At 37.7% G+C, this 14,207-nt stretch overlaps 1 protein-coding gene across 5 annotated transcripts in view; it reads left to right on the top strand.

Annotated features, from left to right (window-relative positions):
• Positions 1-4,383: 4,383 nt before the first annotated feature.
• tmem161b (transmembrane protein 161B) overlaps positions 4,384-14,207 on the top strand; it is a 29,690-nt gene continuing 19,866 nt past the window's right edge. Inside the window, exons 1-3 of one of the 5 annotated variants that reach the window (XM_027138523.2) lie at positions 4,385-4,618; positions 6,309-6,402; positions 6,588-6,736. Coding sequence is in view for 2 of the 5 variants with exons in the window: in XM_047818751.1 (XP_047674707.1) it covers positions 4,616-4,618 (3 nt within the window). In the remaining 3 variants the exon portion in view is untranslated. Of the gene's footprint in view, positions 4,619-6,308; positions 6,403-6,576; positions 6,737-14,207 lie in introns of all 5 variants that reach the window. The other 4 variants (XM_027138521.2, XM_047818750.1, XM_047818751.1 and 1 more) reach the window with 4 other exon arrangements.

Raw genomic sequence — 14,207 nt, 5'->3', positions numbered from 1 at the left:
TTTGATAGAAAGAGTTTGATTCTTTTAAATGGGCCAGATAGCATAATGGCATATAAATGCCACTTGTGCATTTCATAAAACAAGGGCAAAGAAAAGCAAGTACTGTATACATGGCTGAAACAGCAAGGACTGAGACGTAATGTTTATAGTCTATCCTTATTTTCATTCATTCGAGTATTCATTTATCATAATTAAGAGCATCATTATGATTTCAGGCATCACTTAGACACAAAGTTTGGCATAGACAAACCTCATTTGCATTATAATTTACTCAAGAATAAGACTAAAAATGCATTATACCCCCGCCCCCCGTCCCTCCTCTCTCTCTCTTTCACACTCATTTTAAATCATGTTTGATTAATAAAAGATGGGACGGAGACGAATCCTGCTCAGTTTCTAAATGGTAAGAACTGCTTGTCATTAAAAATAAAGCATGACATTCCAAAATGTGTGTGTTTGATTGAATATGCAAAGGCTACACTGTAGTATTCTTTGTAGTCTTTATCTGTACTGCAAGGCTGGGGAGTCGAACAAAAGACACGACATCAAGAAGCGATCACATGGATATGGAGGGAAAAAAATGTGTGAAAGTTGACTGTGTATTCCCCAACCTAGATATGTTCCTTCTAAAAATACAACCCACTGAAATGAGCCGAATGAAAAGGATAGACCGTGGTGACACACTATAAAAAATTAAGGTAGGAGCGAGAGACGTATACAGTACATCTACAGATGGGTGAAAAATTAAAGGGCAGATCTGTAGCTCTGTTATGCTATGGGGGGTGGTGGTGGTTGGGGTGGGGTGTGGGGGTTGTGGTGCGGGACATTTATTTCTGCTGGCAGTGATTGGGTTTACTGGTCCCTGAAGAAGGCAGGGTTACGGAAAAGCGATACAATATTCTTCAAACTGATCATCTTTATCCCATGATAAAATATGTCTATCCTGATGGGAGCGGTCTCTTCCCAGATGACTCCAACCCAACCAAGGATCACGAGAGCTCTCTGAATGCTTTGATGAGGATGAAAATAATGTTAATATATCTCAAAACAATTGAACAACTATAGGAGATTTTTGTGTGACAGATTAGATAGCGTTCTTTTACACCATTAACAAAAGAAAATAAGGGAATTATATATGAAATAGTGTTCATCCCCCCTGTGCAGTACGCTGACCTCTGTGTCAAGATCGGCACTGAAGCTGTCCTGGAGACTCGTGATGAACTAACACCTTACAGGACTGGAGTGAATGTACAGATTCTAAGAGAACAAGAATGACTTTCATATTTTAACTGTTACAAATGTACAGTAGCCTGTAGTAGTACTTGCATACACTCATTCTCCAATTTGTGTCATGAGATAAAATTACTCACATAAATAAGAGGAAATAAATAATGGATGAAAGCTGAATGCATGTCAGGCTGCTGCACTTCAGGAACTTGTATCAGCACCAAATAGGCTCTCATGTCATAGTGCAGAGAATAGTTTAGCTGTACACTGCAAAATATTTTAAGATAATTCAACTTAGAAAGGAAAGTTCCTTATAAGCTTTCTTTCAGCTCACAAGCAGACAAGACAATAGATTTTTTTTTTTTTTTTTTAGAAAAGTTTAGTTCAGTATCCAAACTTGTCATGATTTGAGTTAAAGAGAAGAAATAATTTTGCATAACTTAAAGGATGTATCACGTTTTAAAATGTTTTAAAATGGAGTTATTTTAGTTCTTCTAATGATGAACTAATGAGGAGTTAATGCATGATAATAATTAACTATTAAACAATTACTAACATATGAGCTAATGTATGAATTAAAATGTAGGGTGGAAATAAATCAATATAATATGCATCAGAGACGAATGAGAATGAGAGTAGGACTGAAATATGAGAGTAGGACTGAAATATGCATCATTTCAATTGTTTGTAGAATTTGCTATATGCAGCTGTGTACACAAACTTTACTGGCTGGTGCTAGATCACTTTCAGTTTACACTGAACCTCCAGTGATCAAATGTAGAAAGATAAAAATAAACAGTTGTAATTTCACCGTAACCTGTTTTGCATCATCCATCCCTCCATCCATCCATCCATCCATTTATCTTCCCATCACACTGTAGCACTAGCATGCCATCTCGATGTCTTGCCCCTTTACCCGGGGATTTGCCCCATTACCCACAAGCATTAAATTAATACAGTAATATCTATTCACTTAGCATACGTTATTATTTATGAAAATTAAACAGTCTTCTAAAAGATTATTTTCTGGTGTTTTAGTTTTTGCTGTTGCTGTGTTTATTTTACCTGTTTTACTGTGTCAATGTCCATCGAGTCTCTCAGCTTTAAACCGTTATGAGCATTCCCTTATTTTTATCCTGTATTTTAATTTTGCTCATGAGTTGGGTCTCTGCCCATTAAGCTGTCTGTGCACATTCATATTATTTCTTAGAGAGCTACGTGTTAATTAATACGCTAACCAACAAATATGTACAGACATGCACTAAAGGTAGTCATTAAGGCCATGTAGAGGTAGATCTTAGTGAAACTTAAAATGACAAATTTGAACTGAAATAAAATGAATGAAATAATTTTATCATTACAAAATAATCTCTAATCAAATAAATGTGAATTAATTTTGCTATGTTCCTTGTGCTATGGACCCTGTTGAGGTCAAATTGACCTTGGACATTATTAGGGTTTGAGAGCACTACAGAAATAAATTATTATTATTATTGTTGTTGTTGTTGTTATTGTTATTAATAATAACAATAACAACAACAACAACAACAACAATAATAATAATAATAAATTATTATTAAAGTGTCATAATTACAGAATTGTTTTTGTGATAAAGTTATAATTTGTGTAACAAAATATACTATAATAATGACCTTGTTGGCAAAAATCTACAAAAAAAAAATCCAAATGGAACAATGTTTCAATTAAAGTTTATTATTTTGAACTGATTTATGAAATGCAGATGATGAATAGTAACAATGATGAATATATGACATAATAATATTATTGACATATTATAATATTAATATTGACAAATTATAAAATATAAGTAAATTTGGACCGAACACCACACAAGGGTTAATATATAATTTTGTGTCTGTGAGGGAGAATCAGTCAGATCAGGCTGATCAAGAGAACAAAAATGAATAAAGGCAGAAAATACGAAGATAGAACAAAGAATCTAGATAGCTATTACAGCTAAATGATTAGCAAGTTCACTTCTGAAATAAGCAGTGCATTGAAAGAAATGTGCTTTATTCATAACTGGCTAATTATTAATCTGTCTAAAAAAACAACTTACTGACAGGACACATTCATGATGTTGTTAGGTAACTGGTTAACTGGTAAGCTAGGGTTTGTGATTTGTGAGTTTTGGGAGTAGAATTTTTTATATGTTATAGAATTTCTATATTTGTAACTATGAGAGGACATATGCACAAATCTGCAAAACAGCTTGTTTAATATAAATCATAGTAAGTACAAACCTGTTAAAAAATCTTATCACTATAACCAGAAAATGATGATTATGATGAAATCTATATTTGTCACATTTGCATTACAGCACAGTAAATTTCTTCTCATATACAAGCATGTTGGGAAGCTGGGTCTTTGTGGGGTCATCCATCCATCTATCTATCTATCTATATCTAAACTTATTTCACTGCATAAACCGAAGTCCATTTGTTTACCTTATACAGTAAAGAGCTAGCACAGCATATTATAACACTTTGTACTGGACATTTAGAGCTACTCCTTTCTTTCTTTCTTTCTTTCTTTCTTTCTTTCTTTCTTTCTTTCTTTTTAACTCCAGGGTTTGGGATAAAACTCGTTGACGTTCAACAAAGCGATTTTACAAGTGAAATCATATTTCCTCGTCTATCTTTTTACTTCACAAAAATACTATGTTCAACGCTAGAAGCTAGTTTGTCCTCCTGCATTGGCAGCTCATGCTAACACTAACATCTGATCTAATGAGGTGCGTTGTTCTACGTGTAAATGCATTAATATATGTAACTGTATTTCGTTATAGACTCAAAAACAAAAACAAAAACAAAAACAACATGCAACATGCAACATGCAACAGTGCTTCCTTCGTTCACCCACAACTGTGTGACCAACACCGGTAGAAAAACGTTACATTTGCTTTTCACATCTGTTTCCGGGGACGGGGGTCTTTACAGATCAATGGCTGTCTAATATTTTGCCTGTATTTATATAAAACCAGTTAAATGACATACATTTACAAACGTGTTACAACTTGCACTACAAAACAAAATAAATAATTTTATACTAATATTTTGTATGCAAAAATATCGTTTGAAAATAACGTCAAGACTTATTTATTTTTTACACGTTTTTGAATGCAGGCAAACAGCGTGTCCGCCTAAACAGCTAGAATCGTAGCATGACCTCTACTGCAGTTGAAAACACTCCGAAGCCGAGGGTGAATCAATTGGCTTCAGGGATGCGAGTCGTTTTTGCTTGACACATGACTCTCAGATAACAGTAACATAAAACAGGCATATGTTCTCGGAGCCGCTTGATTTCCGACTCGGGGAGAAAAGTGTGACAGTCGGCGCTGAGTCTGTTCCTGCACAGCAACATCGACATGGTGAGTAACACAAGCTAATGCTAGCATACAGTATCACCTGAGGCTGAATCCCAAATGACTCTTTACTCCATATAGCACTGTATGCTGTTAAATGATGGCTTGTACACTCTGAGTACACACTACATTATAAACGGGGTTATTTAGGATGCAGCATGTGGCATGTAGCTGTCCTCTTGGATCAAATCCTGGAATGTAAATAAACCTGTTTTATGTATGACAGATACTCAGCACAGTTATGTACTTCACAGTGAATCTTTTTACTCATCCTTATAGCTTATATAAGCAGTCTGTGGCTCAGAGATACTACCGTGATGCTTCCTTGTTCATCAAGACTTTACTCTTAGCTCAACTGCACTAACTAAAGCCAGCAGTGTTGTGATTTAGGTGTGTGTCAGGGTATTTTATGTAGTGATCATGGAGCATTATTGGATTGTATGACATTGATTATTTAGGTCGAGAAGTGTGTGTGGGTGTGTTGGTGTGGGTGTGTTGGTGTGGGTGGGTGTGTTGGTGTGAGAGTGCTACCTGTCTCTATCTACTTCCTGATCAGAGGTGCATTTGACCTCAGCATGTCCTCCACACACCACCACATCTCAATGTTTGCCCTCTGTATTAAAGTCAACAAACTTCCGTTGGGACAAAGTTGAATTTGCATCAAACACTAGCACATTCTCAGACCACACCGGTTCAATTCTGATCCTATTATAAACCCAAAGTTTCACTTGATTGTCATCTTTCAAAAGCATTCTAGTAGTGTAGAACCTATAGTGGTTTTCCTTGTGTATTTGAGCACATCGTAAAGTGATACATTTCTACCTGTCACTTTATTCTATAAATATATACAATACACCAAAAATTACACTGTAGGGACTCCGTGATCTGATACTCAGTATGAGTTTTGTTGCCGAACTTGTCCTGAAACAATAAAACCATAATTTAAATAATGTTTTTCATATTTCTGATCTAGTGTTTCATTGTGTGATGGTTCGTGACATAATACAGATCATACACATTGAAAGACATCACCATTTGCTTCCTTCAGTCATCTGCATTCATTTGTTCAATTGTGCGTTCGGTTTCTTCTTGTCTTCCATGTTCGAAGCTATTTTACAGGCACATATTCGTACTCAAGCATCTTAACATCCAGCACACTCCCTCTTTGAACTGTTGCCATCTGGTCGATGCTACAGAACCCTGAGCACCAGAACGACCAGACATAGGAACAGTTTCTTTCCTCAGGCAATCCATCTGATGAACAAAAACATACGCGGAACACACAACACTATTCCTACACATTATTTACTTAAAACACATACTATTTATATTTCAATTGCACATTTCACACTTGTACATTTGTACATACAAATTGTATATATTGTATATGTCATTCTGTTACACTCCACAGTGTAACAGAATGACATATACAGAAGCTCATTACGATTCTGTTTCTTAAATCCCCAAATCAAGCTCTGTATCAATAATGTATCAAGGGCTGATAATGTTTCAAAACAAAAATGGAAAAAAGTGGAGTTGATTTATTCTCAACACACAAAGGGTCGAATTATGTATCGTTCCTTTAATTTAAGAGTGTAGCACCACTGACATGTTTGCAGTAAATCTCCACAAGTGGTATATTGTGCAGTCTAATTTTAGCACAATATTTTCTTTATTAGTGCATTTTTTTATTCAGAAAAACTTCAATTCGAAGCTTCCCACAATTAATATACGGTGAAGCATGGGCTGGAGACAACAGCATCAAACCTCTTTCTGCAAAGTCTATCAAGGTTAGAGACACTAATAGATCACTAACAACTCCATACAAAACAATTTGTTTCAATTCGCTAAAATTCATAAATGTGTTTATGTGGAATGATCTGTCTGTCTGTCTGTCTGTCTGTCTGTCTGTCTGTCTATCTGCCTGTTTAACTCTATTTTTCCATCTTTTGCCCTGTTGCAAGATTTTGTTTAGATATCTGTCAGGAGGAGGGGAAAAACAGACTAGCAAACAGACACCCAGGACACAGTGAAGGGAACTGGATGCCAGAATTTAACAAATTGCATGTAGGAAGTTGAAAGAACTGAACACACAAATTGTGCCTTTGGTCACAGCTGCACAGTGTAAGAGCTGGACATCAGTTTCATATTAACTTGTATAAATGTTATTGATTTACCTTAAAGATTCCATTTATTGTGTACTTGGCTTTAAAGTGGCTGACTATGTAAACTGAGATGCTATAAACAAAACTAATAGAGGAGCCATCTTCAAATGTGTATCACCTGTATGCTGAGATGTTTACACAGACAACAGTCTTTTGTTTAAGTTCCCTGTTTGCTTTCTTTAAACAAAACACATTTCAAACAAAATTCATAAAAGGATGTGCGTGTCTTCCAAGTCTGTTTAATTTTCATTGACTCATTGATTGAGCCATTCATCCATTCATCACCTTACTCGCTCACTTACTCACACACTTACTCACAGACTCACTCATCCACTCACTCATCCACTCACTCATCCACTCACTCACTCATCCACTCACTCACTCATCCACTCACTCACTCATCCACACACTCATCCACTCACTCATCCACTCACTCATCCACTCACTCATCCACTCACTCATCCACTCACCTATCTCCACTCATCACCCACAACTCATCCCCACCACTCACACAGCACGCAGCACTCAGCACGCACTCACGCACCCAGGCATCCATTCAGGACTCACTCACACACCCACTCATTCACACACTCTCACACACACACACACTCACTCACTCACTCACTCATACACACACACTCACTCACTCACACACACTCACTCACTCACTCTCACAATCACTCACTCACACACACTCACTCACTCACTCTCACAATCACTCACTCATCCAGTCACTCACACACTCACTCACACACTCACTCACTCACTTACTCACTAATACACTCATCCACTCACTCATCTACTCACTCACTCACACACTCACACACTCACACAAACACACACACACTCACACACAGTCACTCACTCATCCACTCACTCATCCACTCACTCACTCACACACTCACTCACTCATCCACACACTCATCCACTCACTCACACACTCACTCACTCACACACTCACTCACTCATCCACACACTCATCCACTCACTCACTCATACACACACACACTCACACACACTCACTCATCCAGTCATTCACACACTCACTCACACACTCACTTACTCACTCACTTACTCACTAATACACTCATCCACTCACTCATCTACTCACTCACTCAAACACTCACTCAAACACTCACTCAAACACTCACTCATCCACACACTCATCCACACACTCATCCACACACTCATCCACACACTCATCCACACACTCATCCACACCCTCATCCACACCCTCATCCACACCCTCATCCACACCCTCATCCACACCCTCATCCACACCCTCATCCACACACTCATCCACACACTCATCCACACACTCATCCACTTACTCACTCACTCACTCATCCATACACCCATTCGTTCATTTTCAGTGGCCGGAATAAACCTGTCATCTGTCTTCTGGACGGCATCCACACTCGCATCCACACACATTCACAGCCAAGAGCCAAAATAATGCACCAAATATCTTTCCGCCGAACCCAGAAGAACCTTACATGAGGCAAACATGTCAGTAACCTGAGCTCAGGATCGAACCAGGGACTCTGAGGCTGTGAGGTATAATTAACAGAATGAAATAGTTTATTACATTAGTTTTTTATTACACAGTACAAACTGTCATGAATACTAATCACTTCTTAATATCTACTTCGCCAATATTGTACTGTATACTCTGCACTCAGCATTCTACCATATAGTGATTGGATTTCAGAAGTGTAATATCATCTTAAATGGAACACTAGCATGGATTTTTTACTAAGCGGAAGTTTAAGACATGTCCCAGCTGATGGCAAATGATGTCAGACTCGTTCGGTGTGAACCTGCTAGATTGAACAGAATGCAGTGAATTTTGAAAATGTTGAAAAGTAAATCAGACAGAACTTTTTTCTCTCATTCAGCATCAGCACCTGGTAGCCCCTCACCTCTTCTGCTAGGTAAGCCAAGTTGTGACCGAAGTGTTCAACATTCCAAACGTCAATTTTTCAGTTGAATAAGTACTGTACATCACCTTTGAAGGGTATTTGAAGCACACTTATTCTTGTTGGAATTTTGATCATGGACACTACAAAACAGATAGAACCATATGCAATACAGATTTTAAATAAAGTCATTATTCTCAAAATATGATGGTGAATTCTACTGTAATTCATTAAGGAAGACTTGACTCGAACTTGAACTCTGTTTATTAGAGACTCAGCTTAGACGCTGCTATTTATATGACTTTGCATGTCTGTGAAAGCACTTTATCGGTTTCTCTCATGTGAGAGGCAGAGCTGTGTTTTTCCCAGCAACAAGTTTGGATTAACTCGTACAGAATCTTTTTTTGTTGTTTTCTAGATTACGGCGTTAAGAGCGCCTGACATCCTGTTCAAGTCGTAGCCTGTATGAGCAGCTGCTTACTGTTTATTTTTGGACAGAACCTGATGTTTATGCTATTTTATTTTTGACTGGGGCTTTTGTTGCGTATACATGACTCTACATGAGGGAGGGATGTAAGTGTGGTGGACCACAGCACTGAGCGTTCATCTCTTAAACCACTTGGTAATTAGCTGATTAACCCAGTACAACATAGTTTTTCTTTAAGGTTTGTGTTTTGAGCAGCAATAGTTTGCAGAACTGCCCTGAAGTCATAGGTAGTTATCATTAGTAATCACTGATTTGGTGTTTGAGCATAATGGTTTATAAGCAGTCTCGCTGCTGTCACAATGAGGTGTTTGTTTGAGAAAACTCCCACTGAAAACTAAGCAGATATTCTGAGGAAGTCTCCAGTCTCCAGGGCTGTGACTAAACTGCAAATATAGTCCTGAATTAGTCACTTCAGTCTGCAAACGTGCCACATGTAAATGTGTAGCCTGTTTAATAATGACTTCACCTCATACTTTTGTTTACTATATTCTCCTAATAAAGAGTGGAGGATGGTTAACACGTGTTTCCTCCAAGACACATTAAGCCATTGAATTGGACTGCTTCTCAGGTAGGGTCACAGAGCAGCGTAAGAAGCTCAGACAAAAACGCTCTTTAGATGTGTAGATGGTGCCATAATGACCTCATGTCATGTCTTTTTTTAAACATATACTTATGTTGCTGTAAAAACAAGGTTATGTGCATTGTCGGAGCATTTTAAAGTTGATGGCACCCTGGGGTACACAATACAATAAATGGCTATTTAAACTTGAATGTATAGATGCGCTATAACATTCATTCATCATTCATTCATTCATTCATTTTCTACCGCTTTATCCGAACTTCTCGGGTCACGGGGAGCCTGTGCCTATCCCAGGCGTCATCGGGCATCAAGGCAGGATACGCCCTGGACGGAGTGCCAACCCATCGCAGGGCACCATAGTTATAACAAATATTACACTATTACGCTATAACATAGTTATAACAAATATTTCAATATTTCATAATGTTATAGGCAGGATTCTTCAGTCATGTTTCAACTCCGAGGCAGTCACGGTGTCATGAGTTAGAAGACAGAAGAGTCAGAAGTCATTATAGAACTTTCAAAAATATCCATGAGCAATACATGATCGTTTACCTGTAAAGACAGAGTTCTGCAGTCATGTTTTAACCTCCTGGCAGAGGCAATCTAAAATAGCTTATTGGTTGGCTATCGGTCTGCACAAGAGCCTAGCTCTTATAGTTATGCCACATTCTCATATACAGTGACTCGTTCCATTCCGGGAAACACATGGTTACTAGATTTTTGGTGACAAAGTGGAGAAATGTTTAAGTTTATGTAAATACAAAGCGACTTAGTGCAGCGACTACCAATGGGTTTGAAGACAGTAGAAGACAAGAGCACACACTGCTTCTCCTTCATCTTATATGATGAATGGTATAGATGTACTCTGCTGAATTTTATATCCTAACTTCAAATCTCCCTCCAGTATGTTTTATTTTAGCTCCAGAAAACAGATTTGTTATAAAGACGTTTGTTACTTGCGCCACCCACTGATAAACGTTATCGCTATGGCAACCATGATTATTACTATGGCACCTTTATAGAACAGTGACTGGTGACTTGCACAGATAAAATCCCTATATGTGTGAAAGCATCTCACTGTTTGCCTAACTGCCCTGAAGTCTTTGTTTCATTTTTTATGATTTTCTGTTTTTTGGGGCCCCCCCCCATTTTTTTTTGTGTGTCAGTAAGTGCACCACAATTTCACTGACAGCTGTTTAGAAATATGTCATAATAGTTTATATTTTCCAACCCAGTTCCATTTAGTGGTGCCTATAAATGAAGGCACCGTTTTTCGTGATTCAGATCACTCTGTCATCAGTTTGCTTTCTTTTTTCTATCATCGTTGAACACTCAACGTTGTATTCATAAGCATCGGTGGTTTACATGCTACATATTAATCTGTTGCATTCATATACGACCCGTAATCCTCCTGTGCACTTATATAATATGAATAGTAATTACTAGCCTATTTATGCATTGTGTAACTGGTAGGAATGCTAATCATATTTTTTTTTCTACAATTTGTGTACATGCCAGTTTCCACCAACTAGGCAGCTATAACCTATCACACGATAATTTAAAAATGCTTCCTCCAGGACATGTGAGGCCAGTGAAGCTGATATATTTTTAACTGCTGAACATGCTGTGTCACAGGGCAGTGTATGCTTGTAAAAGGAAAACACTCTTCCTGATACAAAAGTTCTCACAAATACCTAGGATTGGTGAGTGTTGCTCTGATTGACAGGGGAAGGGAGAGTAATGCCATCTCAGGTTCTGCCAGTTTCTGGCTTATAGGGTGAATGGTTTTCTGTTGTAACACTGAGGAGCCCTGTTTTTCTTCTCAAATGTTTTTGCACATTTCCTCAACCAACAGGCCTTGAGGTCCTTGTCTGGGTCTGAGCTGGTTTTGACACACAACATGCTTGATGCAGTCCAAATCCAAGAGTGATTGTTTCCCTTGGACTGATTTCAGACTTATTTGGTTCAGTCGAACCTTGGTTTTCATTTCATGTCATCTCAAACTCGCATGGAGAACACAGCAGGAATTTTTTGTTGATATTTTAGTGCCGTTATGTGCAGTAATGCATCTCGCCCTGTATGTGCCTCACACCATTCCCCGGACCTTGATAGTACATGTCCTGATGCAACATTATATCGTTGTTGGCTAAAACACATGCAAAGGTCACTTAGGATCTGAGTATGAGTTGCATTCACATTCACTGAAATTGTGGCAAAGTTTCAGAGCAACTGAACTCCGAGCACCTCCTACAGCTTGGTTTCAGTTTTGGTACCACAGCACGCTTTCTGGTCCACACGACAGCTTTCACATTACTAATTCTACATGTGAACTGTGCTCTGTTTTGGACTAACCTGCGAGTGTGAAAACCCCGTGAGACCTGGCTTTGAGAACCTCTTCACCACTACAAAAAGCACCTTTGAGCTTTTTATGGAAAATGCCCGCATATTGGTCATTGTATACAATCATATGCCAAAAGTTCTGAAAAATTCATATTCACTTTTTTTGGGGGGGGGTTTGTTGTTAAGTAGCAGTCTGGCTGTAGGTTTAGACTCTAATGGGAGGAGAACAGGGTGGAGAACGAGAATGTCTGTAATAATATAAGCTGTCCAGGTTTATCTTACATTTGTATACGTCATAATATCAAGTGAAGGAAATGCAGAACTCTACACTGATAAACGGCATGTAAGCTTTTAAACTTACGTCCACCTGTTACCCTTCAGCCTAGGGTCTAAATTGATTTATTTATTTTTTATTTTTTTAAAGGACCTAGTGATTTACTACTTTGATCTCTTGGTTATCTCTTCCAGTCCAGCTCAGACATCATTTGGCCCCTGTGTATTTTGGGTCAGTGCCACTGAGGCTGATTGTCAACTCCTGCTGCTTTAATTTTTCCCTGCGGACCTGGTCCTTATACCGATGGCTCAGGTCTACACTTCCAATTCGCCTCTCAGTGTGTATGTGTGACCTATATTTTCTGTGTCTCACACACTGGTCACATTTGTCTGCTGCATTTCTTTGGCAGTCTACAGACATGGTGCCACAAAGTATTAGATGGACACTTGAGTGGGTATCAAATGGCAAGTCAAAAAGTGATACTGGTTACTATTAACAAATTATTTCAAATAAACCCAGAGATGGGGAAAAAGATGCAATCCTTCCTTTTAAATCCAGACATGGCCAAGTTGCATATACAAGGCTGTACTAGACCGACACATGGGTATTTATTGAAGGCTGAAGAAGCATCAGCATGCAAAGAATGTTGCACTATTTTGACTGTAAAACATACATTTTGATCTGCTCAGATTTAAATGTCATTAGAAAATGATTTCTATCAGGACAAACTTTTAAGGACTTATTTTGTAAGTTGGACCCAAAAAAATATTTTACATTTTCTAATAAAAATGTATGTTAAGAACCTTGTAGAGAATTTGTATGTGTAAAATGTTTGGGTTTTTTTTTTGGTCAAGGCAATTTAATAAAATGTTTCCATGTATTATGGATCTATTGTATTAAATTGCGGCAGATTGACAGTCCTGGGTCTTGTACCATCCAACTGCCTGATCACTAACCCTCGAACCATTTAACATCCTTTTTTTTACTATATAAGCTTATATGAGACTTGGTGTTAGTGTTATAATGCAGCATAACTACACGGATAGCTACATACCTACATCAAAAAAAAATACCCCATTCCAACTCCAGACCTCAAACCCATTATAAAGTTATATGTCTTCAAAATACGGCAAATCGATATGGAACGATGTAGTAAAGATAAACTTTATAAAATCACTCCTGCAGTTATTAGAAAATGGTGGTTCTCCTTGGACCATTGCTGGGACCAGATCATCTAGACCTGCTGTTGAATTTTCCCCTCCAAACTAAAGATCCTCCTTTATGCCACTTATGAAAATAGCCCTAAAGCAATATGGCTTTACTGTACATTATACAATAAGTCCAGTGTCTATGAGGAGTAATAGACTGTGATGTGTTTTTTATATATAAAAGAAACCCCTAAAAGATTTTTTTTTATTGGAGTCTTATTTTTAAGGGATTCCAGTATTTCCAGGAAACAGTGGTCAGCTAAACATTAAAATAAATAAATAACATTACAGAGTACTTCTGGTTTAATACCGATTACAAAGATATAGATATTTTCAACATTAAAAAATACATATAATATAATCTGCCACCCCTAGTCTATATGTTGGTTTGTTGTACATACACACTAAACATTTTCTTTTCTTGACTACACACTTCTTTATACTGATTATATTACTGGCACAGGTTATTTGGCAGTGCTTGCCACCATTACTTTGTGCCAATAAACTCGCTTTGTGATGTAGTCAATAGAGGCCCTAGGAGGTGGGAATGCACATTTTAAGAGAGAATCAAATAAATCTATTTATTATTATTATTTTTGTTTTATTATTATGATTTCTC

Source organism: Tachysurus fulvidraco, chromosome 9 (assembly GCF_022655615.1).
Source record: "Tachysurus fulvidraco isolate hzauxx_2018 chromosome 9, HZAU_PFXX_2.0, whole genome shotgun sequence".
NCBI classification, from domain to species: domain Eukaryota; kingdom Metazoa; phylum Chordata; class Actinopteri; order Siluriformes; family Bagridae; genus Tachysurus; species Tachysurus fulvidraco.
This window is presented reverse-complemented; position numbering and strand designations above follow the sequence as displayed.